This window comes from Sporisorium graminicola, chromosome SGRAM_6, assembly GCF_005498985.1.
Source record: "Sporisorium graminicola strain CBS 10092 chromosome SGRAM_6, whole genome shotgun sequence".
Classification (NCBI taxonomy): Eukaryota; Fungi; Basidiomycota; class Ustilaginomycetes; order Ustilaginales; family Ustilaginaceae; genus Sporisorium; species Sporisorium graminicola.
Window position 1 is genome coordinate 225,702 of NC_043736.1, and position 24,788 is coordinate 250,489.

General features: G+C 57.8%; 6 protein-coding genes across 6 annotated transcripts; 3 read left to right on the forward strand and 3 right to left on the reverse strand.

The window, feature by feature from the left end:
- Nucleotides 1-1,241: 1,241 nt before the first annotated feature.
- On the forward strand, nucleotides 1,242-5,462 carry EX895_005230 (uncharacterized protein; the record flags this gene model as incomplete). Its single annotated transcript, XM_029885823.1, has 1 exon — nucleotides 1,242-5,462. The coding sequence occupies one exon, from the start codon at nucleotides 1,242-1,244 to the stop codon at nucleotides 5,460-5,462; it is 4,221 nt and encodes a 1,406-aa protein (XP_029737675.1).
- Nucleotides 5,463-7,209: 1,747 nt separating this feature from the next.
- Nucleotides 7,210-9,280, forward strand: EX895_005231 (uncharacterized protein; the record flags this gene model as incomplete). Its single annotated transcript, XM_029885824.1, has 4 exons — nucleotides 7,210-7,226; nucleotides 7,377-7,438; nucleotides 7,580-7,654; nucleotides 7,956-9,280. The coding sequence occupies 4 exons, from the start codon at nucleotides 7,210-7,212 to the stop codon at nucleotides 9,278-9,280; spliced, it is 1,479 nt and encodes a 492-aa protein (XP_029737676.1).
- Nucleotides 9,281-10,049: 769 nt separating this feature from the next.
- EX895_005232 (uncharacterized protein) lies at nucleotides 10,050-13,526 on the reverse strand (the record flags this gene model as incomplete). Its single annotated transcript, XM_029885825.1, has 1 exon — nucleotides 10,050-13,526. One exon carries the CDS (start codon nucleotides 13,524-13,526, stop codon nucleotides 10,050-10,052), a length of 3,477 nt encoding a protein of 1,158 aa, XP_029737677.1.
- A 757-nt stretch (nucleotides 13,527-14,283) lies between these two features.
- On the reverse strand, nucleotides 14,284-17,379 carry EX895_005233 (uncharacterized protein; the record flags this gene model as incomplete). Its single annotated transcript, XM_029885826.1, has 1 exon — nucleotides 14,284-17,379. The coding sequence occupies one exon, from the start codon at nucleotides 17,377-17,379 to the stop codon at nucleotides 14,284-14,286; it is 3,096 nt and encodes a 1,031-aa protein (XP_029737678.1).
- Nucleotides 17,380-20,049: 2,670 nt separating this feature from the next.
- Nucleotides 20,050-21,954, forward strand: EX895_005234 (uncharacterized protein; the record flags this gene model as incomplete). The annotated part of the gene is made up of 1 exon (XM_029885827.1): nucleotides 20,050-21,954. One exon carries the CDS (start codon nucleotides 20,050-20,052, stop codon nucleotides 21,952-21,954), a length of 1,905 nt encoding a protein of 634 aa, XP_029737679.1.
- A 432-nt stretch (nucleotides 21,955-22,386) lies between these two features.
- Nucleotides 22,387-23,991, reverse strand: EX895_005235 (uncharacterized protein; the record flags this gene model as incomplete). Its single annotated transcript, XM_029885828.1, has 2 exons — nucleotides 22,387-23,629; nucleotides 23,714-23,991. The coding sequence occupies 2 exons, from the start codon at nucleotides 23,989-23,991 to the stop codon at nucleotides 22,387-22,389; spliced, it is 1,521 nt and encodes a 506-aa protein (XP_029737680.1).
- Nucleotides 23,992-24,788: the final 797 nt, after the last annotated feature.

A 24,788-nucleotide genomic window follows, 5' to 3' on the forward strand; every position in this document is an offset into this window, starting at 1 on the left:
GTTTTAGCAAGAAATGTTTGCCGAGGGAGCACATAAAGCCGAAGTGGAGGAGGCATCAGCCGGCCCAAAAGCAAAAAGGAAAGGAAAGGAAAGGAAAGGAAGACTCAAGCTGACTGTTGCTTGTCGCGAATTTCTTCTTGCGTCCGTGCGTGACGGTCCTGTCAAAGGTGTGAGCGCGGACGTAAGAGTCGAGTGGGTTCGTTTGGGCCAACCTTCAAGGGCAAATACAGTCACCGACAGTGTGCAACGTGACTGCTGGACTGTCGAACTCTGTCGAACGACGGCAAGTATGTGGCTTATACTCGTCCGAGTTTAGCCGTTAGTGACAAAGAGAGAAGTGCTCACAGCAGCCGATGTCGAACGTATCATCAACGGCTTGCATCCGAGATGGCGCTTCGGGCCGCATGCCTGGGCTAGCTACTGAGGCCCTTCGGCGGCAGCAGGAATTGGAAATTCCGGCTGCGTTCAAAATCAGCTGAGAGATGGGCTTGGCTCTGTTTGCACTCTGACGCGCCCCGAGTGGCTGGCTGGCTTCCCGCTTTGAGTTGGATCTCCATGGAAGTGGTTCGCTTTGGCTGCCTCTTCGCATCATTCCAATAGCACGCTTTGGCTGCTTCACGGACGGCAGACCCCGATAGCTCGCCTTGCAGTCAATCGCATTCCAACGTGAGAGCTCATTTCAGGCGCATCCTCTGCTTTTTTCACATTCATGGGAAAGCAGTACGAGAAGAGCTCCGAAACAGCCCAGAACCGATTTCGCAGCGTCTGGTGACATTTTTTGGCCGACCAGTGCGACGGGAGGAGGAATTGTCGCCAGGCTGCTTTGCTCCCTACATTTTTTGAGCTCAATTGATTTTGCTTCGAGTCCGTGTGTGAGAGACAAGTTCTCGGGACCCTTGCCGCTTTCAGCCGTTCCAGCCGTCCCGAAAGCCTGTTGGCTCATCGCCATCTCAGCCCTACTCTCTCGCTTTCGACTCGACTCTCACTCTCGCCTCGATCAAAGCTGAGGGTGTCCCTGAAAGCCCACAGGAGGCTCGTTCATCACTGGTAGCGCCTTGATTCGGATCATGCCTGTTCAATCGCGCCTATGAACAGACAAGCGTGACGGAACTTGGTTCAACACTCGGTTTCATTGCTCGTTTCAACCCACAACCTTCGGCAGGGCCGCTCCTGTTGCGCTGCACCTTGGCACTGGACGGTGCATTAGCGGCGGCGCAACCGTCCAAGGCGTCACGGCCGATATGGCCCCAGATGGGTTACGAGTAGCATCGCGCAGGCATGCTCGCAAGCCCACCACAGCGAGGAGAGCGAGGCGGTCACATTCAACATCCGCCTCTTCACTGCCTCTAGTCCGCCAGTTTCGATCTCAAGGCGAATCGCTCTTTCAGCGTCATGGACGCTGGATCTCCAAGCACCAGATACGGACCTTGCTTCTCTGTTCGCTCGTCATCACTTCGCTCTTCTATCCCGCAGTCGGAATCTACTTTTGGGCGTCCAAAGGCGGCCCCGGCGTGTCCAGAGGCGATGCCAAGAGTGTCTGGAGATCGCTCAGTACCCCTTTCATGGACTCGTTTGCTAGCAGCGGCCGCAAGCATGTCAACAGCTTGAGCGACCTCCGCATGATCTGGGACGATGCACGCGACCTCCGAGCCATCGACGTCAGCGATGCCAAGGTGCTCCTCGATCAAAGAGCACGTCAATCTCCATCGACTACCGACGCTACAGCACCTGCTTTCTCGCGCCCGCGCTGCCAATCTATTCGCGTCGAACATGTCTTTGTCACCACAGACGACGTGATGGCGGGCAGAGGTCCTCGATTCGGCGTTCTCGAGAAACGTATTCTCAATTCTGCACTCCAGCTGCAAAGTTCAATCGAGTCAGAGATTCGTAAGGACGTCGACGAGGACGCACCTGAGCAAGGCCTGTTCTGCATACAAGCACGCAGTTCCTTTCCTGGCCGGTCAGCATCTATTGGCAAGGCCCTCTCAGCGAACACTGAGCCTGCTGCTTGTCTCACACTATCACCGCTAGAGTATTGGAACATGGACTCGCAGGCCATCCTCCAAGACGCTGATCCCGCCCACGTTGTCGCTCAATCCTCGCGCAACCGGACCAGATTAGGCGCGCCCCTGTCTCCCTCCACCACACTTGCGGGCCGATGGCATTTGTTCAAGCGACTGCCTCGAGCCGAGTATCTCGCCTTCACCTTCTTCCTCCGCGACGACGGTCCGAACTCGTGCTCACAAACGCGTGCCTCCCAGTCCATCGCGCGACCGAGTCTCCCATCTGATGACGGCACCACTGCGGGCGATGACAGCTGGCACAAGCTCCTTGCTCGGGTCACTGGAGGCCAGGTGCGTCTGATCCCATCAGTAGAAAACATCTCGCACAGCCTCGTGCTTCAGTTTGCTCCGGATACACCCGGGTCCAAGCGCAGGCCTACCCACGTCTTCCTCTTGACCGCCTACGCCTTTGTCATCATCTACATCTCGCGTGGCCTCGTCAAGTTGCGCAAAGTACATTCACGCTTCGGTCTTGCATTTACCGGCACCACCCAGCTCATCATCAGCATGATCATGAGTGTCAGCATCTGTGCGCTCCTCGGCATTCGACTCACCCTCGTTCCATGGGAGCTGCTCCCCTTTGTCATCGTCGTCGTCGGCTCCGAGAACATGTACAGTCTCACCAAGGCGATCGTCGACACGCCGCTGTCCCTCACCGTATCGTCGCGCATCGCGCATGGCTTGGGCAAGGTCGGCGTTCCCATCACCTTGACTACGCTCGCCGACATCCTACTCCTCCTCGTCATCGCTCTCTTCATCGGCGTGAGGGCGGTGCGCGAGTTCTGCGTGTTTGCAATCTTTTCCCTCATCATGGACTGGTTCCTGCAGATGACCTTCTTCGTCACCGTCCTCAGCATCGACATGCAACGTCTCGAACTGGCCGACCTTCTAACCCAAGGCACCCGACTCAGCAGAAAGCAGGAACCGCGTTCACATTCGCACGACAGCACCATGAACGGCCAGAGCGGCGGCAGCGAGAATGCCGATTACGACTCTCATTCGGATGGCAAGAGACGCACCGGCGCCGTAGGAGCTCACTCCTTGTCCGGCAACCTTGTCGTTGCAGCACTATCCAAGGTGTGGAAGGCGAGGACCGCGAGAACGGCCAGTCTCACCCTCATCCTGGTCTACATGGGCGGACTCTATCTCTACTACGGCACCGGATATCCCAGCCAGCAGCAAACCAACTACGTGCTTCCAGATGGATGGGATGCCGTCCGTCAGCCACCGACTTCGGCAAGCACCTTCGATCCGTTTGGACACCTCGACACCCAGCTGCATCCCTCGCTGCCGTGGTGGACCTCGTCACCAAGCGCCGATTTGTGGACATCACTCAATCCGATGGGCGCGCAAGAGCTGCGTCTCGACGTCAAGCCATGGACTATCCTCTCGCTTCGATCGTCGACCGAGGGAGAGCTTCCACCGTCCAAAGCCACGTTTGCGGGCTGGGCCCTGTTCCGTCCTCGCATCCGCGCCGTCGTCTGGTTTGCTAAACTCGTCATCCTCCCCATTTCTGGAACCACAGCTTTGCTCTGGCTGCTGCTGCTTTACCTGCTCAAAGATACTGAGCTGCTAGACGCGCAACGAGACAAGTCCGAAGCGGATCCTTCCGAGGATTCGAACAGCTCGACCGCTTCCTCGCCAGCGCCGTCTCTGACGCCAAAGACAGCCATCGTCGCCAATGCTCATGCTTGCGACATCGACTTTCTCGTACACGATGACGGGTTCGCAGCCTCGATCGATAACGGCGGTGGCATCCACGTATGGAGACTTGATAGCGCCAGTGCTGCAAAACAAGATACGGTGCGAAGCAGCAGCATTGGGCGAGCGCGTTCAGGACTTTCGGTTGATCAAAGCACCGTGTCAGCATTTGCGCTGTCAGCCAAAGCAGGTTGGGTGGCCGTTGGACATGCATCTGGCAGAGTCTTGTTCCTCTCAATCGAAACTCTGGAGCCGATCTGGGACCACCTCGCAGATGGTTCGGCCTCAGCCGTCACCAGCCTGACGCTCCAGCATCAAGATTCAATGCACAAGCTCGACTCTGTTGTGGCACTTTCGGCTCAACGCGACGGCACCATCCGCGCGTGGAACGTGGCCCGCAAAGAGGCCAAGCTGGTAGCTTCGCGAACTCAGCTCGACTCTCGCCTGCGCTGGCGGTCCTTGCCGGTGCTCGCAGGTCATAGCAATCATTCCAGCAGCAGCAACGGTATCAGCACGCATTCCGGCTCAGCAATGTCTCGAACTCCTTTGATTGGGTTCACCACCACTGACGGCCAGTTTCACATCAGAGCCGTGGAAGCGGGAGGCGCCAGCGCCAAGACGGTCTTTACACTCGGTCTCGAGAATCGAGGGCACGTCTGCTCGGCGCTGCTCTGCCAAGTATTGAGTCGAACGCCGTCGGGGCAGGAGACGCCGCTCATCAAGAGCACTCTCCTCCTCGGATTTGCTAAGGGTAGAGTGCAGCTGATCGACTTTGAAACTGCTGAAAGCATCAGCAGCGTCGACTTGGATGATGGGAGCGTCACTGGCCTGTCGACGATTGACGCTGGCGACGCAAGTACCCCCGCGTTCATCGCACAGACGACGGGCCGAGCATCTCTGCTCTTTATCTCGACCGGAGCCACAGCTGCAGCAGCAGCAGCGATGGAGAAGAGCGGATCGATGCACAGCAACTTGGGCGCAGTCACATCGAGCTCGCCGCTCCGCATCCGCACTCCGAACGGCTCGAGCTCCAATGCGGCCAGCTTCTGGGCAGACGTCTCGACGCCGCCAAGTCCAGCCGCGGATCTGGCGAATCCTCTGTCCTACCCCATGTCTTCGCACGGGTCTGCGTCGAGGCTGCGTCGCGCAAGTGCACACCTTCGCGATCGCAGCGGCACCAGTGGGCTTGGCGAAGGCAGCACGAATCAGTCGATAGCTGCCTCCTCAAGCCTTTCGGTCTCTGTGAATGTGCCTCCGCCCAGCAATGCTACCCATAACGCAGACGATCGCCAGCTGAGACTGCTCGGCTGGGTTCGGTGCCAGCGGGGCGGAAGCTTTACCTCGGGAGCGGGAAGCTTGCTCCTTGGCGTCGGACGAGCGCAACGTAGCTGGGGCCAGAGCCGATGGGAGTGGTGGGCTATGGACCTACGGGAAGAGCTGGTGCTTGGACGTGGTGGAGAACTGATTGTGCCACGCCACCCGCTACTTCTCGAATCGGATCATGCTAGCCCTCACCTGTCAAACCAGCGGCCAAGAGCTGACAGACGGTCGCAGGACTTGTCATTCGACGATGTCCTGTCATTCTCGCGCTTGCACCCCGTTCGAGGTTTGGCAACGTTGCAGCACCAGGAGACTGCACTTGCGTTCGGCTTTGGTGGCTCGATCGGCTTGCTCTGCGTCACGTCCAAGTCGACCTGATTGCATCCAACCTCCGCACTCTTGCGTGCACTCGGTCTTGTTGGAGACCACCACCACCCAAAAAGCGTCGTACCTCAACAACGATGCGCTGTATACTAATGTTCAGCAGCTTTCCTTTTTGTCTAGCATCAGCACCGTACCTCATTGACACGTCGGGAATGTATTTATTCTTGTGCTTGCGTTTGTGCTGCGATAGACCGGGCTTGGCTGGGAAGAGACTTTGCGTGCAGACCGGCGATCTCAAGAGTGTCCCGGAGATCTCCCCAGACAGCCTAGGGTCCAGAGCATCTCTTATTTGTCGCCTCCGCCGAAGATCTACGCGAGAGTCTTCCCATGCGCTCAAAGAGAAGACTGGCGTGGAGCAAGTCGACCCTGCGGAACCGTGTGGGGGACGCCGGTCCGGTCGTCGAGACGAAAATCCCGATTCTTGTTAGAGCGCCGTCCAGCATTGCCAGTTGAGGAACTGAACGAGAAAGCTATGAAAATCGCAGGCTTTTGATCACGCATTATCGATCGATCAGAAAGCATCATCTTGCATACTCGTCACAGCGCGGCCGCAGAGAAGGATCTCCGGACCGGTTTGCAAACGAGTCGTCCCTTCTCTGGATTGAAGCGTCCTCTGGACTGGCCTGGCATCACTGACTCCGGCATCGACTTGGACTTCGTCGCAGACGAGCTTCTGCACCTTACCAAGGGCTCACTTTAGATTGGAAGAAGATGGGTGATGAATCTGCAGGGTAACGACAAGTTCAGCGCGCGGTTGCAGCTCGGACATCTCTGTGTCATTTCCTCTCTGGGGGGTGATTTTGGCGGCGATGTTCACGTCCAGCCGAAAATGTACAGCCGGACTCAGACGAGGATATTCGGGAATAAGCGAGCGAAGAAGGCGAGACGCAGCTTGGAGCCCATCATCGTCTTGCCGCCAGATGAGCACGTCGAGCTCGGGAGGAACGCGGACTTTGGCAGAGATCATCAGATTACGCTTGCCCTTCCTGGCTCTTACAGCCACAAACACTTGCTCCGGGCAAGAAGGATTCGAAATTCCCGGCAATGCCAGACGGTGAGCGGTGTCCGAATACGATGCCCGCCGTCTACTTATCTATCTGGTTGAATTGATTCGATTTGATAACAGTTCGTTGGACCGTTCGTTGCTGAAAGGGTGATGGATGGTCTTCGCAGAGGGCCCGGTTTTTCGACTAGATAACGCGGCTGCTGGTTGACTGTCATCTGTGGTCGAGTCTGCATTCTTCCAAGGCGAGGCAGAAGGAACTGGAAACTTGCGATCCAAAAAATCAAAGAAATAATCAGCGCTGAAAATCGATCTCGGGCGGGCGAGCGGACGGACCTATACGGCAGTTCGTCCGTGTCCGTGCGCTCGGTCGGTCAGAAATGAGGCAAAGATGGGTGGGTGACTGTGCTCAGCTGCTCTCCACTTGTCAGCTTCACACCTGCTCAGTGGACGTTCGTCAGCCCGCGCCCTCGGACCGCTTTCTTCTTCTGAGGCAGAGTCAATTGTTAGGCAGCCAAGCTCGCACGCTGTCTCTGCGCACATCCTGTCGCTTTTACACCATCGCACATCTCTGTCTTAGTCTTCGTCACCGAAGCTTGCTTCTTGCCTTCTCTCTTAAACCATCCTCTTCTCCATCTCTGTCCTTTGCCCCTTTTGCTTTTTTAGCAAGTTGCAAGGATTCTCTCCATAGCCCGGACTCGCATCTCATCGCTTGCCGCCCAGCTTACCACTCGCACAATGTCGTCTCAAGCTGTGTAAGTTTTCTTCTGCTTGTCTCTTTCCAGCTCTGGCTTGCTATGAGGTCTCCACCTTGCTCACCATCGTGGTGAGGAGGTCGCTACTCCCGCTCGAAAGGATGCTGGTTGCTGACTCGATATCCGTTTTGACGTTTGATTCGCTTGTAGCGCCGATATCGGCCTGATCGGCCTTGCCGTCATGGGCCAGAACTTGATCCTCAACATGAACGGTACGTTTCCGAAAGAGGCCACCGCAGTGCGAGAGCGGTACCTGCTGCGCTGCTGCTTTGCGATCTTGTGGCCGATGCCCAAAGACGAATGACACTGACCCGTTTTCAAACCTTTTCTTCATCTTGGTTCAATATCTACAGACAAGGGATTCACTGTCTGCGCCTACAACCGTACCACCAGCAAGGTGGATGACTTCCTTGCCAACGAGGCCAAGGGTAAGTTTCAGCTTCTCTCCGGATTCTTGAGGCCAACCATAGCTACGTCTTTGAACAAAGCGCACGAAGAAGCTGCGTTTGTCAGGCCTGGTCTGGCGGCTCCTCAGGATTGCCTGCGGTCGAATTTCGGTCAAGGGGGACGTATTTCTGACGCTTCTGCTGCTTCTGCTGCTTCTGCTATCCACTTCTCCTCCCGTTACGGTCTATGGCCAATTTTCCGCTCTTACCTTGCTTGATCCGGCGCGAACTTGCTGATTTTCGATGGCTCTTTTTACCTCTCCGGCGATTGACGATCTCGCAGGCACCAACGTTGTTGGCGCCAAGTCCATCGAGGAGTTTGTTGCCAAGCTCAAGCGCCCCCGCAAGATGATCCTCCTCGTCAAGGCCGGTCCCGCCGTCGACGCCTTTATTGAGCAGCTCGTCCCCCACCTCGAGGAGGGCGACATCATCATTGACGGTGGTAACTCGCACTACCCCGACTCGATCCGCCGCTGCAAGGAGCTCGAGGCCAAGGGAATCCTCTTTGTCGGTTCGGGTGTCTCCGGTGGTGAGGAGGGTGCCCGTCACGGCCCCTCGCTCATGCCCGGTGGTTCGGACGCCGCCTGGCCCCACATCAAGGAGATCTTCCAGAAGACCGCTGCCCAGTCCGATGGCGAGCCCTGCTGTGACTGGGTCGGCCAGACCGGTGCCGGCCACTACGTCAAGATGGTGCACAACGGTATCGAGTATGGTGACATGCAGCTCATCTGCGAGGCCTACGACATCCTCAAGCACGGCCTTGGCCTCAAGGAGGCCGAGATCGGTGACATCTTCACCAAGTGGAACACCGGTGTGCTCGACTCGTTCCTGATCGAGATCACCCGTGACATTCTCAAGTACAACGACGAGGACGGCACCCCCCTCCTCACCAAGATCCTCGACTCGGCCGGACAGAAGGGTACTGGCAAGTGGACCGCCATCAACGCGCTCGACCTTGGCCAGCCCGTCACCCTCATTGGTGAGGCCGTGTTTGCCCGCTGCCTCTCGTCGCTCAAGGGCGAGCGTACCCGTGCCTCCAAGCTGCTCGGTGGCCCCCAGATCAAGCCCTTCGAGGGCAACAAGGAGCAGTTCATCGCCGACCTCGAGCAGGCCCTGTACGCCTCCAAGATTGTCTCGTACGCCCAGGGCTTCATGCTCATGCGCGAGGCCGCCAAGGAGTACAACTGGAAGCTCAACAACCCCTCGATCGCCCTCATGTGGCGTGGAGGATGCATCATCCGCTCCGTCTTCCTCAAGGACATCACCGCCGCCTTCCGCAAGAACCCCGAGCTGGAGAACCTGCTCTTTGACGACTTCTTCAACAAGGCCATCCACAATGCTCAGGAGGGCTGGCGTCGTGTGGTCGCCCAGGCCATTCTGTGGGGTATCCCCACCCCGGCCTTCTCGACCGCTCTCGCCTTCTTTGACGGCTACCGTCGCGAGCAGCTCCCCGCCAACCTGCTCCAGGCCCAGCGTGACTACTTTGGTGCCCACACCTTCCGTGTGCTGCCCCAGTACGCCAGCGCCACCCTCCCCGAGGGCCAGGACATCCACATCAACTGGACCGGCCGTGGTGGTAACGTCTCGGCTTCCACTTACCAGGCATAAGCTGCCCCATTGTGGATGGTTGCCGTATGAGCACTCAACGCAGTTGGCTGTGGTCTTCCCGCCAGAGACGCCGACGACTCTGATCCTCGCCTGATCGAGAAGTGTTTTTTTCCGACCAAATGCACCGTAAAAATTGATCGCTTTTGAGTTTGATGCCTTTGCGTACGAACGAGTGCTACGATGTCTAGTGGTGCGGGGGCGGTGTGAAGCGGTGTGAAGCGATGAGGTCTGAGAAGAATGAGCTTTTCTGGACCGATCTGGATTGCGACTCTTTCTTTGAAGGTGGGAGGCTGATGGGCTCCTGCTCGAGGCTGAGACTTCGCAGAACCAGACGAGAAAAGAAAGAGAGAAAAAAGTGTTGAGTGCCACAGGAAAAATTGCTGCTTACAGGGTTCGAACCTGTGACCTACGCCGGAACACCTCTTTTGTTTGTCGGTTATGTTTGTAAAGGCGTCGCGCTAACCACTGTGCCAAAGCAGCGTATTACTCCACATAAGCGTATTATGTATACAAGAACGCTGTGCAAAACTGGACAGTTTCTTATCAGCTGTGGTGGGCCGTCGAAGCACCTGTCAAACACACGTGTCGTCGTTGATCAGCGTGATACGGTGCCAGGAGTCGTCTTCCGAGCAGAAAGGCGCTCTCAGTTTGGTAGTGGGTAAAAATACATATCCATAGCATAAGACGGGTCTAGATACATTTGGCGGAACGAGAAAAGCAACGGTGTGGGTCCATGCAACGAGAGCGGCGCGAGAAGTGGTGGGATCGATCAGTCGATGTTCCTGACATTTGCCTGCAGCTCGCCGACGAGGCGGTTGCGCTTCATGGCGGCGTCGAGGTCCTTCTCGAGCTTGCGCCGGATCTCCTCGAGCTCGGCGACGCGCTCCTTGGCGCCCTGGCGTTCACGCTTGACGCGCTCTTCGGCGGCCTTGCACCTGAGCTCGAGCTCCTTGATGCGCGCCGCCCACTTGCCCTCGCCCTCGCCGTACTTGGTCTTGGCCTCGGCGAGCCGGTCCTCGGCCTGCGACGCCTGGGTCAGCGCGGTCGCCAGACGGCGCTCGGCCGTGTTGGCGCGCGTCGTGAGTGCGGTAAGCTTGTTGTTGTCTCCCGGCGTCGACAGCGAAGAGCGCGTCTTGAGCGACGAAATCTGCTGCAGCAGCTCAGCGTTGGTCGCCTTGACCGCATCGAGCTCGGCCTGTTTGGAGACTAGCCGCTGGCGCCACTGCCCCTGCTTGTCCGCCGCCACTTTGACCGACGCCTCGAACCGGTCGATCTGCCGGAAGCGCGTGTCTTGCTGTCGCTTGAGCGCCGTGTATTTCTCCATCAGCTTGCTCTCCAGCTCTTTCGCTTTCTGATCGATCCCGAGCTGTGTGTCAAACACCCGACGCAGCCGGCCGAGCAGACTCGAGTGGAACACGTCAAAGTTGGTAAACGGCTTCAACTCGGCCTCGCGCTTTCGAGGCGTCGACGACGACCCATCGTTCGAGGAAGACGCCAAGATCTTGCCCATCTGCTGGTATATCGTCAGGAGCAACGTGTTGCGCTGGTTGAGCGCATCCCTCGTCGCCTGCTCCGTCCGCAACGTCGCCCGCTCTCCATCGTTCAACTCGTACTCCAACTGCTCCACCTTCGCACGAGCCGCCTCGAGCTCCTTGCGCTCCGCCCGGATCGCGCCCTGCTGCGCCTCGAACCGCTCCGCTAGACCCATGTGCGTTTGCATCTCGCTCGCGAGCTTGGCCTGCGCCTCGCGCAGCTCGGAATGCAGCGCCGCCAACGAATCCTCCTTCTGCCGGAGCGCGTCGTCCTTGCGGTCGAGTTCCTTGCGTGCGCGTGCCAGGTCATCTTCGCAGCGCGCGAGATCGCGCTTGAGCCGGTCGATCTCGAGCTCCAGACTGTACTTGTCGTTGGCCGAGCTCTGACCCATGCGGAACGACTCGTTCTCCTTGGCGCGCAGTGCGTCTTGGAGCGTTTGCACGTCCGACTTGCGCGTGGCGAGGTCGTCTTCCATCTGGTTGAGCTCCTTTTCCAGCGCGAGGATGGCTTCGTCCTTGTCGCGGACCACGCGCGCCATGCGCTCCTCTGTCTCTTCCAGCTTGCGCTCCCATTCCGCGTGCGCGTCGTCCAACGCGCGCTCCTCGGCTTTGAGGTCCTCGACCACGTCGGAAACCTTGGCGTCCAATTTGGCGTTGAGCTCCTCCAGGCGCGCGCGTTCCGCCGTCAGCTGCTCCACCTCGCGCGCATACGAGTCGGCTTCATCGCGCATCGCGTCGAGCTCGCCCAGCGTCGCTTCCAGCTGGCCCTGTGTTCCAGTCAGCTCCTGCGTCGTAGCGGCAAGCTTGTCCTTCAACACGCCCGTGTACCGCTCGTGCTTCTCATTCGCCTGCTGCAGCGCCTCTTCGACCTTGGCAATCTCCTCGTCGAGCTGCTTGATCTCGTCGGCGCGCGCTTCGAGCTCCTCCTCGAGGCCAAACATGCGGTTGGACATTTCTTGCATCTCCTTGTTGGTCTCGGCAAGGTCGGCGTCTTTTGCGTCCAGCTCCTTGTGCAGCTCGTCGGTCTCCGCACGCAGTTCGTCCGCTTCCTGCTTGAAGGCCTGCACTTGGCGGTCAAGCTCGTCCGCTTCAGCTTCGACGCCTTCGAGTTGCACCTTTTGCTCCTCCAGCAGGTTCTCGGCTTGGCGCAGCTCGTACTCCAGGTCGGCCACCTTGGCGGTGACGTCTTGCAACTCGGCATCGAGTCTTTCCAGCTCGGCTTCCTTGCCATCGATCTGAAGCTGTGCCGAGGCGAGCTCGTCACGCAGCTTGTCGATTTGATCCTGGAACCGCTCTGCAGCCAGACGCTCCGCCTCGACAAAGCGCACCGCCTCGTCCTCCTGCGTAATGTTGGCATGCTCGAGCCTCTGATTCGCCACATCGAGCTCCCGCTGAAGTGCTTCTTCGGACGAACGCAGCTCGTACACCTCGTCCTTGTGCTGCTCGATATCTGCCATCAATTGAGCATGGCGCTCGAGCATCTTGGCATTCTCGGTCTTGTGCGCCGTAAGCTGCTGCTCGAGGTCGTCAATGTTGCGCTGGTAGTGAGACGTCTCGCCAGGCGAAGAGGCGCGTCGCTGGTCCGAGCGCAGACGGTCAATCTCGTCACGGGCTAGTTCGAGCTGTTCCTGCACCTCGTCGCGTTCTCTACGCAGCTCGTACTTTTCGTCCTCGTGCTCGTCGCGCAGCGCATCGATGCGTTGGCGTAGGCGCGTTGAGTCGCCGAGCGACGTGGCAGAGGTCTCATCGCCACCGCGGCTGCTGTCGCCGGGTGGTGGGCCCCTGCGCTTGACAAAGTCGAGCTCGTCCTGGAGACGCACCTTTTCGCGTCTGTCGTCTTCGGCCTTGTTGTTGGCGGCGAGCAATTTGGCTTGAAGCTCGGCGATGCGCTTTTCGTATTCGGCCGGATTGGTGCCCTTCCATTGCTGTTGCTCCTTCTGCAGCACCTTGATGGCGCGATCCTGCTGCTTGAGCATGGCCTGCTGCGCGATCATCTTGTTGGTGTACGAGAGCTTCTCCTTCTTGAGCACTATCAGCTCGGCGAGACGGTCATCGAGCGAGACCTTTTCACGCAAAAGATCGACGACAATCTTGAGCTCGTCGCGCTCCTGCGTGAGACTGTTGATCTTCTCCTGAGCCGACTTCATAGACACGCCTGCAGCGGAACGCCTTCGCATGGCACGGGCACCCCATTGACCCGAGTCGTTTCCTGGGGAAGCAGCTAGCAGAGAATCGCCGCCCTGCGACATGTCTTGCTGCATGCGCTTGAGTTCGTCCTGCTGATGTCCATTTTGCAGGCTGTCCTCGAGCTCTTCGAAAGTGTCGTCGTCGGCGATGCGGACGCCGTAGTGCCTTCGCTGGTCCTGCTTGCGCTGCGTGGAAGGAGGCTCATCGTGACGCGCGTTCTCCTTGTTCGAGGATGTGGCGGATGAATCGTGCGGAGGCGGAGTGCGTGAACGAGCCGAGGGAGCAGCAGCGAGGTCGATGGGGCCTGAAGTGATCCTCCTCGCGCGCTCGGCCGCTGCACTTGGCTTTTTGGATTTTCCGAATGTGCTGTTGAGCGGTTTGGACGGTGGGAGGTCGATGTTGATGCTGGCAACAGTTTCGAGGCCGGGCAGATCTTCTCTAGCAGCAGCCGCTAGACTCTGCTCGACCGTCGAGTCGTAGTTGGAACCGGCATCGTAGCCGGCTAGAGCCGCAAAGCGGTCCGCCATGCTTGCGCGGAATGGGTGAGAGGGTGCGTGATGTACAGCGACAGAGCCAGGTTGCCGATACGTTGGCGTTCGCAAGTGTGAGTCGTGACGTTGGTGTTGACGTTGCCGTTGACGATGCGTTGTTGGCAATGTGGGTGGGATCAGCGTACCGGTGTCTACGCCATCATTGCGTAATACTTCCTATCGTAGTCTTACGATCGCAGGGTGGCTGGAATGGCGGAATCTAGATATGATGGTAGCTGGTCAACGTTGCCGGAACAGGTTCGCCCTGCAAACTCATCGGGGATCAAAGTCCTGAGTCGGCTGCAGCAAAAGCGAAACGAGTGGAGAAATTGGCAGCAGAGAAAGCGCGCGCGCGTTTGCAGCAACCCGCACCCAAATTTCGCAGAGGGCCTGCAGCAGAGGCACCGAGAACAACACTCGTCACGTGCCGCGCGTGTCTCCTTTCTGATTACCTTGATTGCCGTACGGCAAACGCAGAGACAATGTCGCGCTCACACTTCAAAAATGACTCCAACTTCACCTCAATCAAACAAAGCTGTTCAGAATCATGGCTGCACCCACCTTCACTCTGCATTTCGGATGATGTACACTTGTCGATGAGACGAGACGCATGTATGGCATGCCTGTGAGTAACGAAGGGAACCCCAAAAAGAAGAGACTGTGTGTGTGTCTGCGTGGAAGAAGCTGACTCGATGCAGAGTGAGCCCCTGAGAAGGAGGTGAGCGCGAAGTCGGACTCGCAATCGCAACCGCAATCAGTGCACGTTGCTGAGCAGCAGCTGCGACGTCTCAAGACACAGGTTGACCTCGTCAGCCATGGGCACCACCGCCTCCCAGTGCTTGCCCAGGTCCATGAGCGTGTCGCGCGCCTCGCGCACGCGGCCCCAAATGTCGCGCAGCTGTGCCTGCTTGGTCGGGTCGACGGAAGGCTCCAAGTCCTCCATCGTGTCATCGTCGTCCATCACAGTGTGGTCCAAAACTCGCTGCAGACTGTCGTTGGCATACTCTCCGTGACCGTGAAGCTCGCTCGACGAGCCGTTCTGCTGCCTGGACGTCTGTTCATCCTGCTCGTTCGTGCCGTTTTCGCCTGCGAAGCCTCCGTGAACCGCAAGCGCCTGCATGAGAAGCACAAAGCTGATCAGTACGAAACTGCAGCAGTTGAACGGATTCGGGTTGACAGATTGGCCGTGGCGGCGCTTGGCAATGTCGAGCAGCTTTCGGCTGGCATGCACGCATCGCTGCAACGACAGCCGAGGCAAGAACGGGCCTCGTGCGTACAGGTCCTGCTGTGTCAAGGCTGTCGCCTGGGCACCTGCACCGGGCGACGTCAGATCCAACCCCTGAGCGCCAGAGCCGTCGCCACTTGTACCAGCGTAAGGGGTCAAGTCGAGCGAGTCGTCATGGGCGAGAACGGGCATCGGCTCCCGGCATACCGCCGAGCTCGAACCATCCCTGTTGTCTTTGATCGAGTTGAGGAAGCACAGCTTGCGTTCAAACAGCGACGCGCCTTGGAACGCCTGACCAATGTGCAGTGTCAGTGACGACGTGTAGAGCTGCACCGCCGCAGCCATGCGAAGCGAATCTTCGAGCTCCTTCTCCACATGGGCCAAGTCACCCGTCAGCGGCACTTCGGAGGGTAGAGGCGAGTCGGGCGCCTCAGCGGTTTCGTGGATACGGATCTGTTCCTGCAAGAAGTTGTCGATCTCGAGCATGCTGTCGAGAATTTCTTGGCGCGTGGCGCGCGTCGGAAGTGTCGAAAACGTGGCCGGAGCGTCGTCGCTGCTGACTGAGCCAGACCTGGAGATGCCCAAGCGACCGATAGCAAACGGCGAGCTGTCCGACGAGGGCGGCGACTTGGAGTGTTCTCGTCGCGGTGGCTCGTAGTAAGAGTTGCCTTCAGAGGTCTGGCCGTGCTGAGCCAGCGCCAAGACGCGGTCCTGGACGAGCAAGAGCGCCTGCAACGAGCTGATGTTGGCAGTCCACACATCGGGATTGGAGGCGGCAGGCATCTCGCTCTTGACGCGTGGATCGTCGGCACGGATGGTAGGGATGCGACCCGTGTTGTAGGCAGCCCACAGAACCAGACTCCATACGGACCACCAGCAGCGCTTGCGCATCTCGAAGACGTCGTTGGCGTCTACTCCCATCGAGGTGAGCGGATGACCGACGGTGGAGGTGTAGGCAAAGCTGCTGGGCGCCGCCTTCATCTCATGCGGGGATGTCTTGTGGCTCAACCTGTGCAGACCCTGGCCCATGGCGAGACCAAGTGCCTGATCGGCTTTGAGACGTGCCTTGATCGCACGTCCGCTTCCGTACTCGTAGACAACGAGCACGCACAAGGTCTGCACCGCCTCGAGCATCTTTTCACCCGTGTCGTCGCCATCTGCGAGCTCCAGCAGGCGATCAAGGCCATCAGAGGCCTTGCGCTCGAACAAGAGGGTTCGTTCGCGCAACGCCGCCTTCTTCTCGTCCGAGCCAAAGTTGATGCCCTGACCCGACAACTTGTGCAGAGCGCCGATCGGCTGTATCTCGTCTCTGAGTAGAGGCAAAACGCACTGAAGCGCATAGATAAAGGTCGAGTCAGGTTTGAAGAATTTGATGAGCACGTCGATGTGCTTGGGTGGTGGCAGAACAGGAATGAAGCGGTAGAGGTAGCGGTAGTAATCGGTGAGAAGCGCCTTGACGCTACCCGCTTCGGCAGCGGCAGCGTTCAATGTGGTATAGGACACTTTCTTGAGGTTGGGGGCATCGGCCACGTTGTCGATCGAGGTGTGACGCGACGAGCTGGGCTCACTGGAGGCACCCGGGGCAGCGACCGAGCTGGCGTTGTATGCGGCTATCGCATCATCGACTGGAGCCCATGAGCTGGGACTCTGAAGGGAGCCGGGCGAGAGAGCAGAAGAGCTCTGTGGAACATCAGGGGCAAACACCGTCGGGGAGGTGGTGCCGAAAGGTACTGCAGCACCTGTAGGAGCAGCTTGCTGGAAGGACGCCTGCTGCAGAGGTGCACCGTTAAAGCCAGCGAGCTGCGCGGATTGGTGTTGCTGTTGCCGTACATGCTGGTTGAACTGCTGCTGGGGAGAGAAGTGCGGATGGTGCTGCTGTGGTTGCGGCTGCATCAGCATCTGCGGAGCAGAGGGCGGCTGAGTCATTTCAGGCAGCTGATATGGCAAGAATCCACCGGCCTGGAAAGCAGACATGGACGCAAAAGGATCTTGGAGTGAATCATCGAAGGAGAACGCAGAGGCAGGATGCTGCTGTTGCGCGGATGGAAGCGCTGACTGGGTGGGCATATGGAGGGTGTTGGACATGGAAGCTGGCTGCTGGAGGACAGAGGGATCAAACGACTGATACGGGTCGGGGATGCTGAAGACGCTCGAATGAGGCTGCACCTGCTGCGACTGCGGTTGTGACGGTGACTGGACGGGGGGAGGGGACGAGAGATCTGCAGCAGAAGGACCAGCAAGACCACCGGGCCGACGGAAAGCATAGGGCATATCTGTCATGGCAAAGAGCTTGTTGAGATGACTCTGCAAGTCTTGTGTGGGGTCGAGCTTGGGCTTGGGCTTGCCTCCACGACGGGATACGGTGTAGAGGCACTCGTCGGGGCGACCGCGGCCGACGCAGGCGGAACATGGCTTGCTACCGTCACAGCGCGACTTGCGGGAGCGACAGAAGGTGCATGCGCTTTTGACGGGCGCGGCGATGGGACCCTTCTTGTCCCTGTCATCGGCCTTGACAGTGCTGTTCCTGACGGGACCCGAGCTGCTCGACTGCTGGAGGTCGGCTTGAATGCCGTTGGCATGACCGTGGCCATTGCTGTATGGTGAGTGTTGATCGTGCGTCGACATGGCAACTCGCCACAGTGAATGAGATAGGGCGCGGGTCTGCGAAGAAGCTTTTTAGCGCGAAGAGTTGGGACAGCAGAGAAAGCGGAGCCGCAATGGAAGATGGGTCTTGCCCGCCCGCGTGTCGTGTATCGTGCAGACGGGGGTTGAGCAAAGTGCGCGTTGATGATACGTCGGAGATGGCGAGTAGGAAAAAAAGAGAATGCGAGATCCGACGAATGGACAGAGCGGAAGGAATGAGCGCCGCAGGGAGGAGGGTGACGAAACGTAAGAATGGAAAGATGATAGTGATGAGAGCGACGTCGGCGGAACCGAATATGTTAGAGAGAGAGAGAGAGTAAGAGAGTATGGAGCTCAATGGTGGTGGTGGTGGTGGTGGTTGTCGTCGTCGTCCTCGTCGTCGTTGTCGTCGCCGCTGCCGAGTGACGTCCAAAAACAAAAACGTGCTTGTGCTGCGCCACAAAGAGGGGATAATGAGCCGATGATGAGCTCGGAAGAGCCGGTCTGCCACGCTTCTAGAGAAAAAAATGGCCAAAGTCGAGTCGGAACTGTTGTCGCACGAGGCACTCGACGCACTCAGAACCCAGCGCTGCACCGGCCCTACAGGAAGATAAAACCGAACCAAACGCGCAACTCGAGATGGCTGCTGCTGCTGCCAAGTTGCATGAATTCAAATAAATCAGCTTCGTGTTTCAAAGGGTTGAAAAGGCAGGTCAGCCTGGCTCAAACTGGAGACGGCGGCTGCTGCTCTAGCTGAGTTCGGGAGGCACCAGGGCGAACGAAGGTTGGCAGCGCGAGTGAAGGATCGAGTGGCGTAAGGCAGAGAATTCGGCTGAGGTTCCCCAAGCCTCGTTGCTCGCCAGCTAAGAGCCGACAGCGGAACAGCCAAAAATGCGTTGCTAGCGGCTCAGAGCGAGCAACCTTTTTTCAGGTGATTTTTGCAGACGGAGACCCATAAGGGGAGCGAGAATGAATATCCTCTTTCGTTTCCTTGGTGCAATGTCGTCGACGACGCATCTTGGCAGCTGCAGCAGAGCAGTGCAGTGCAGTGGAGGTTGTTATCGCCGTCGCCAGCCGCTCCAAGATTAATAATTTCTGGGCCGCGAGTGGAGGGAGGCTGCTGAGGGCAAGTGCGAGGGCGAGGGCAAGAAAGACAAAAGAAACTCGAACAATCAATCAATCCCCTTTGTACTGTAGCTTCCTCGCCGGACTCCGCAACCAAACTTCTCGCTGCTCGGAACAGCGATGATGGTCAGGTTCTACGCTACAGTTGCGCATGGTCTCGGCCCTCACTCGGGCCAAGCAAGCGTCTCGAGCGCTCCTCTGTAGATCCATTGCACTCGGGATCGTGACGTGCTCAATTTGTCGGTTGCTGGATGCATGCATGCATTTGCAGGTACGGGTGGCATCCCAATCTGAGGATCCGTGCATTTTAGCGCAGGCGGCGCCAGGCATTGCCGGCCATCTCGCTCTTGGCACTGCTGCTCATGGGCCGCACCACATTCAAGTTGCTCTCGAGGTGTAAAACTTACTTGCTCGCATCAGATCCACACAGCTGGTCATGATGCAAGCGACCCGTTGATTACCGGTACAAGCGAGATGCGCACGAACAACCTCGTTCCTCACATGCTTGCTTGCTTGGGCGATCATATGTTTGATGCTTTGCTCTAAGTTTCTATGGCCACAGATGGCCTCGAAGCACTTTCTTCACTGTCGTCGGACACAAGGGGTAAGGCTTGTCGACTGTCTGACTCACTGCTGTTTGTTCTTTCTGGTGGATCCAATTGAACATCCGATCCGAATGAGGCACCTTGTATCTGTGTTTGCGATCATGAATGCGTGCGAGCGCCGTTTGTCTCCGAGCCGAACAGACCTCTGAGGTGCGTTCAAATTCGCCTACACTCGAGACGAGCGGGTTAGTGTCGCTGATGACCTCACAGAGAGGGAGAAAGAGAGACAGAGCGGCGGTTGCAAGTGGGTGAAGCGCGTTTGCTTAGTCTCATTAGCATCCCATTTTTAGGCACCAATCACACAACGAACCTTGCCCAAAGCGACACAGAGCATGCAAGATTTGTCAGCCACCAACGCGGTTCAGAAAGCGAGCCGAGACAACGCAACGGACACCCAACCCTTGTCGTTGTAAGATCGTAACGACGAGCTTGCCTCTTGACAAGACATCCGCATACTTCCGACGATCCCGTTTTATTTGCGTCCTAATGTTATACCTACTTTGCTACACAACTAGTATTAGAAATCAAACGAGAGCGTCAAGATCGTCTCAGAAGCGCCAAAGGTCAAGTAAGGAAAGGCTCGGGATTCGGGTCGGTTTGAGTCGAAATTTAAAGCGCAGTTGGGGATGTGTGATGAGGGTGACTCTGCCGCCATTTTGCATGTCGTTCTCCTCCTCGTCACCATCATCGACCTCTTCATTGCTACCTTTTCTCGCTCTTTCTCTGGTTCCTTGTCGAATACAGGATTTCTATCACTCCTTTCTCCAGCTCTCGGCCTTTCAGCTCCACGCTCTGTACTGGCTTCAAGACTGAGCGGCGATAGCTTACAGGAAAAGGCAGGCTTTTCGCACCAGCCTGCACGCCGCATCTCGCCCACCCCTGCATCCAGCACCTCCGCTCTTGATTCACATCTTAAACAACCGAACATACACTACATCACAACATGAAATTCCCGACTTCAACCTGCTCGTCCGCAGTGACACGCGCTCTGGCTCGATCACAAGCTGGTCAAGTCCGTTCTGTGGCCACTACCACGGCTACGCTGCCAACCCTGAAAGCGTCCCTGCCCAAACAAGCCGCACCTGCGCCACGGGCTTTGTCCAATCTTGTCCCTACGATCAAGTCTAGTGCTTCCGCACTTTCCACCCGCAACGCCGCGCGCCAATCTCTGCTCGCGTCCAACAGCACATTGGCACGCTCTGTGTCGTCGTCCGCGTCTGCGTCCGCACCTGCCTCGTCTCCAATCTCGTCCTCATCCGAACCTTCTCCCTATGCATCACCTCTACCCACCTCGTCCCTCATCAACGTCACAACACTCCCCAACCGAGTCCGTGTGGCCACCGAAGCCACGCCAGGCCACTTCAGCGCCGTCGGAGTTTACATTGACGCCGGCTCTCGATACGAACGCCCCTGGGTCGCTGGCGAATCAGGTGCTTCTCACCTCTTGGATCGTCTCGCTTTCAAGTCGACCACCAATCGCTCCTCACAACAGATGACCTCCGAAATCGAAGCGCTCGGCGGGAACGTCATGTGTTCGTCCTCGCGCGAGACCATCATGTACCAGTCCAGCGTCTTCAACAAGGACGTGCCCGCTGTGCTCTCCATCCTCGCCGATACCATCCTCAACCCGCTCCTCAGTCCAGAAGAGCTTGATGTGCAGAGGGAAGCCGCCGCCTACGAAATTCAGGAGATCTGGTCCAAACCCGAAATGATCCTCCCTGAACTCTTGCACACTACCGCCTACCAGGCCAACACGCTCGGAAACCCTCTGCTCTGCCCCATCGAGAGCCTCGAGCAGATGACCGCCGACAATTTGCGTAACTTCATGTCCACCTGGTATAGGCCCGAGAGGATTGTCGTCGCTGGTAGTGGAATGCCGCACGAGCAGCTCGTCGAGCTCTCTGAAAAGCTGTTTGGCGACCTCAAGCACGCTTCTGATTCCTCGCGTCTCAGCTCCGGCTCTTCGTCGCTCTCCAGCTCGCCCTCCTCGTCATCATCGTCATCGTCCTCGCGCTCCTCGTCTCTGTCGTCACTTTTCTCGCGCTCCTCGTCCAACTTTTCAACGTCCTCCTCTTCCTCGGCCACACCTACATCGGCAGAGCTCGCCGACCTTATCTCCACCCCCTCGCACTACACCGGTGGCGAGCTCTACATTCCACAGTCTGATCTCGAGTTTACGCACGTCTATGTCGCCTTTGAAGGTCTCAGCATTCACGACGATGACATCTACGCGCTCGCTACGCTGCAAATCTTGCTCGGTGGCGGTGGCAGCTTTAGCGCTGGTGGACCCGGCAAAGGCATGTATTCGCGCTTGTACACCAACGTGCTCAACCAGCACCACAGCGTCGACTATTGTGCCGCCTTCCACCACTGCTACTCGGACTCGGGTCTGTTTGGCATCTCGGCCTCGGTCCATCCGAGCTTCAATTCGAGCATCGTGCACGTCATCGCGCGCGAGCTCGAGCTCTGCACCAGCTCCCTCTACCAGGGCTCGGTTACGCAGGCCGAGCTGAACCGTGCCAAGAACCAGCTCAAGAGCTCGCTCGTCATGGCGCTCGAGTCGAGGCTTGTCGAGGTCGAGGATCTAGGAAGGCAGATCCAGGCGCACGGCAAGAAGGTATCGGTCGAGGAGATGTGCCAGAAGATCGACCAGGTGGATCTCAAGACGCTCAATCGGGTAGCGACGCGTGTGCTCAGGCCGCAGAAGATGTCGGTTTCTGCGAACAGGTCGCCGCGAGGATCGGGTCAGGCGACGGTGGTCGCGCAGGGCCAGCTCGAGGGGCTGGGAGACGTGCGTGATCTGCTTGCGAGGCGCGGACTCGGTGTACCGCCAAAGCAGGCTTCGTGAGTGGCTCGACAGCTCGGACCCTTAGCCTTCTTTGCATCATCTTTGGACCTCGCTTCCTACTCTGTTCGCTCATCATCGCATCTCAACTCTACTTGAACCTGTTTCGGCATTCTTGTATCTCTAGAATTCATTGTCGTTCGGCAATTCACCACTTTGCTTCCAGAGATTGCTTTGTCTGTGCTCCTAATCACCAGCCAGAGCGAGCGAACATTCTGGAGAACGATTGTGAATGACAAGCAGCAAAAGACGAACGAATGATGTGTGTCAAAGGTCTTGAGTGCAAAGAGCGGCATGCGTGTGAGAACGGGACAATGTAGGATGCAAATGAAGGTGCTGAGACGCCTTGAGGGCGTGAAACAAAACGTAGTGGGAGAGCAGATTGGGTATGGAGCGACTTGGTGTCGGAAGCTGTTGCATCGCAGCGAACTCTAATCAGGAGGCAGCGGTGGTTGGGTTGGTATCGTACAAGAACGGCCGGGTCTCCTCGCGGAAGCTCCAAAACAGCCTATACATTCTCTTTTCTCCCTCCTCGTCCACTGTCCACCCACTGAGGTGTTCGGGCAGCAGATGCAAGCTTTGCTCACCGCTTGTGCGCTTCTCCAGCGCTTCCGAGTCGGTGAGCAGCGGGGTGGTGGGGACCGTGGTGGCGATGGAAATGTCGTCTTCGTCCTCATCCTCGTCGTTGTCGAAGAGCGACGTGCGCGACGTGCTTCTGCTGATGCTGCTGCTCGAGCCGCCGTCGCTAGTATACGAGGCCAGGCGCAGCTGTTGACGTCTACGCGCCATCGTCCCGGCACCGGCACCAGCACTGCTGAGGACCGCAGGCGAGCGCTCGACCATCCACGCGACGTTGTCGGCGATCACACTGATGCGGCCTGCAAGGTCATCGTGCTGATTCTTGGCCTTTTTGTAGATGACATGCTGACAGATGGGATACACCTCGTGCTTTTTGTCCGAGCTCTTGGTCTCGCGGATCCAGCGCAGCGCCGCAGCGTTGTCCGCGACCCTGTCCTCGCCGCCCATCTGAATGTAGACCGGATGGCGGATCTCGCTCGCGCGCGCTCGCAGCTCTTTCATGGCTTCGACGATGCAGTACAGGTGTCCGATGCGGAAGGATCCCTTGTGCGAGCGCGGATCCTGCATGATCAGCGAATCGTACACCTTCGGGTCCTTGTCCACCACCTTCTTGTGCGGCACAATCACCTCCAACCGCCCCAGCTTGAACACGTGGTACAGCATGATGAACAGCAAGCGCAGAAAGGCGTTGACGACGACAAACCGCGTGTTGGACGCCACCATGGGGCCGACGCCGATCAGACCGTCGATGGGGATTTCCGAGGCGTCGGTTTCGTCGTACCGGTACGAGGCGGGGTATTGGAGTGCGTACGAGAAGGCGACCAGCCCGCCGAACGAGAGGCCGAGCATGAAGGTCTTTCGACGTTCGAGCTTAGTCGGGGCGATGGCTGGGAAGAGGGACTGCGATTGATCGCGTCGTGCGACATCGTGGAGGACTGCATGCAGCCCGGCGCAGAACCCTGCCATACTGTGTTGGTAGACGTGTAAACCGGACGAGTAGCCGTGCGAGGGCAGGTCGGGAACGATGAGTCGGAATCCTGCATCGAGGTAGCGTCGGCACTGGCTCGCGAGTGTTCCCGAATGCACTCCTGTGCCGTGACTATCCGATTGAAAACAGGGGATGTGCAAGCGTCAGTATCGCTGTCAAAGTCGAGGTAGGCGGGGTGGGGACGGACCAACTTACACGAAAATCATATCAGCGTTCCGACCAGTGTCTCGAACAGCGACTGGATCCTGCCATACCTGATACCATACCCAGTCCTTCCCGTTCTCGAGCATGACCTTGTGAAACGAAATATCGACATCGTCCTTCTCATACAGCCTCTTCTCCATGGCTGAAAAGGGCACGTTCCATCTGCCGTAGCTCCTGTCGCTTGGTTCGTGTATCCCTAGCGTCTCGACCAGTGGCCCACCCCAGACTTCCCACAGCGTGCTGCCTAGCGAGGCGCATGTTGACAGCATTGTCGCGTGTTGAATCTCGCGACGCTAGGTGTTTTGGACAGGTTGATGATGCCGATAACGATGAAAGCAGGTAGGCGAGAGTGGAAGCGAAAGAGCTGGAAAAGTGGTGGCAGAGGCGGAAGCTGAGCTCGTTGGTACCGACAACCAAAGAGCGCTCCTATGATGAAGTGAAACGAGAGGGTCTTGATGATGGAGGGAGGAGAGGCAAGTTTGAGCGAAACCGTGATCTCTTCTAAAGGTCAAGACTTGGAGATGAGGATGTAGGCTCGCTTGAGAAGGGTTTCTGCATGAGCCGTCTGTGTCTGCTCCAGATATCGCTGTCTATACTCAAAATAACAGCTGCACAACTTGGCAGGCCTGCGTGACGTCGAGCTAGCCAGCGTTCAGAGGAGGTAGTGCAGACTTAGCGAACAGAAAAACACCAGGCCAGGCCGTGCACTTGCGAAGGGGTTGGTTTACATCCAACACGTATGCATCATGCAAAGGCAGGCTGAAAGCCGACTAGCCACCCTGACATCAGCACGCTCTATACACTGTCGATTGCGCAAATCATCTAGAGCACGCTGGCGAGACGAAGCCGGCGGCACGACCCTTTGACCGACCAGGTGGGGGGGTGCACATTCCAGCCACTGACCCCTACGTCGAAACTTGCCCATTCGTTCAACGGTGTTGATTCACCAACCGCTTGTCGGAAGTGTTGGCTGGGCGTCGCGTCCACAACAAGGCAGCCAAGGCAAAGAGTCGGGAAGCGAATGTGCGGAGGAGCAAGAAGAGAGACGCGTGCACCACTTGAAGCT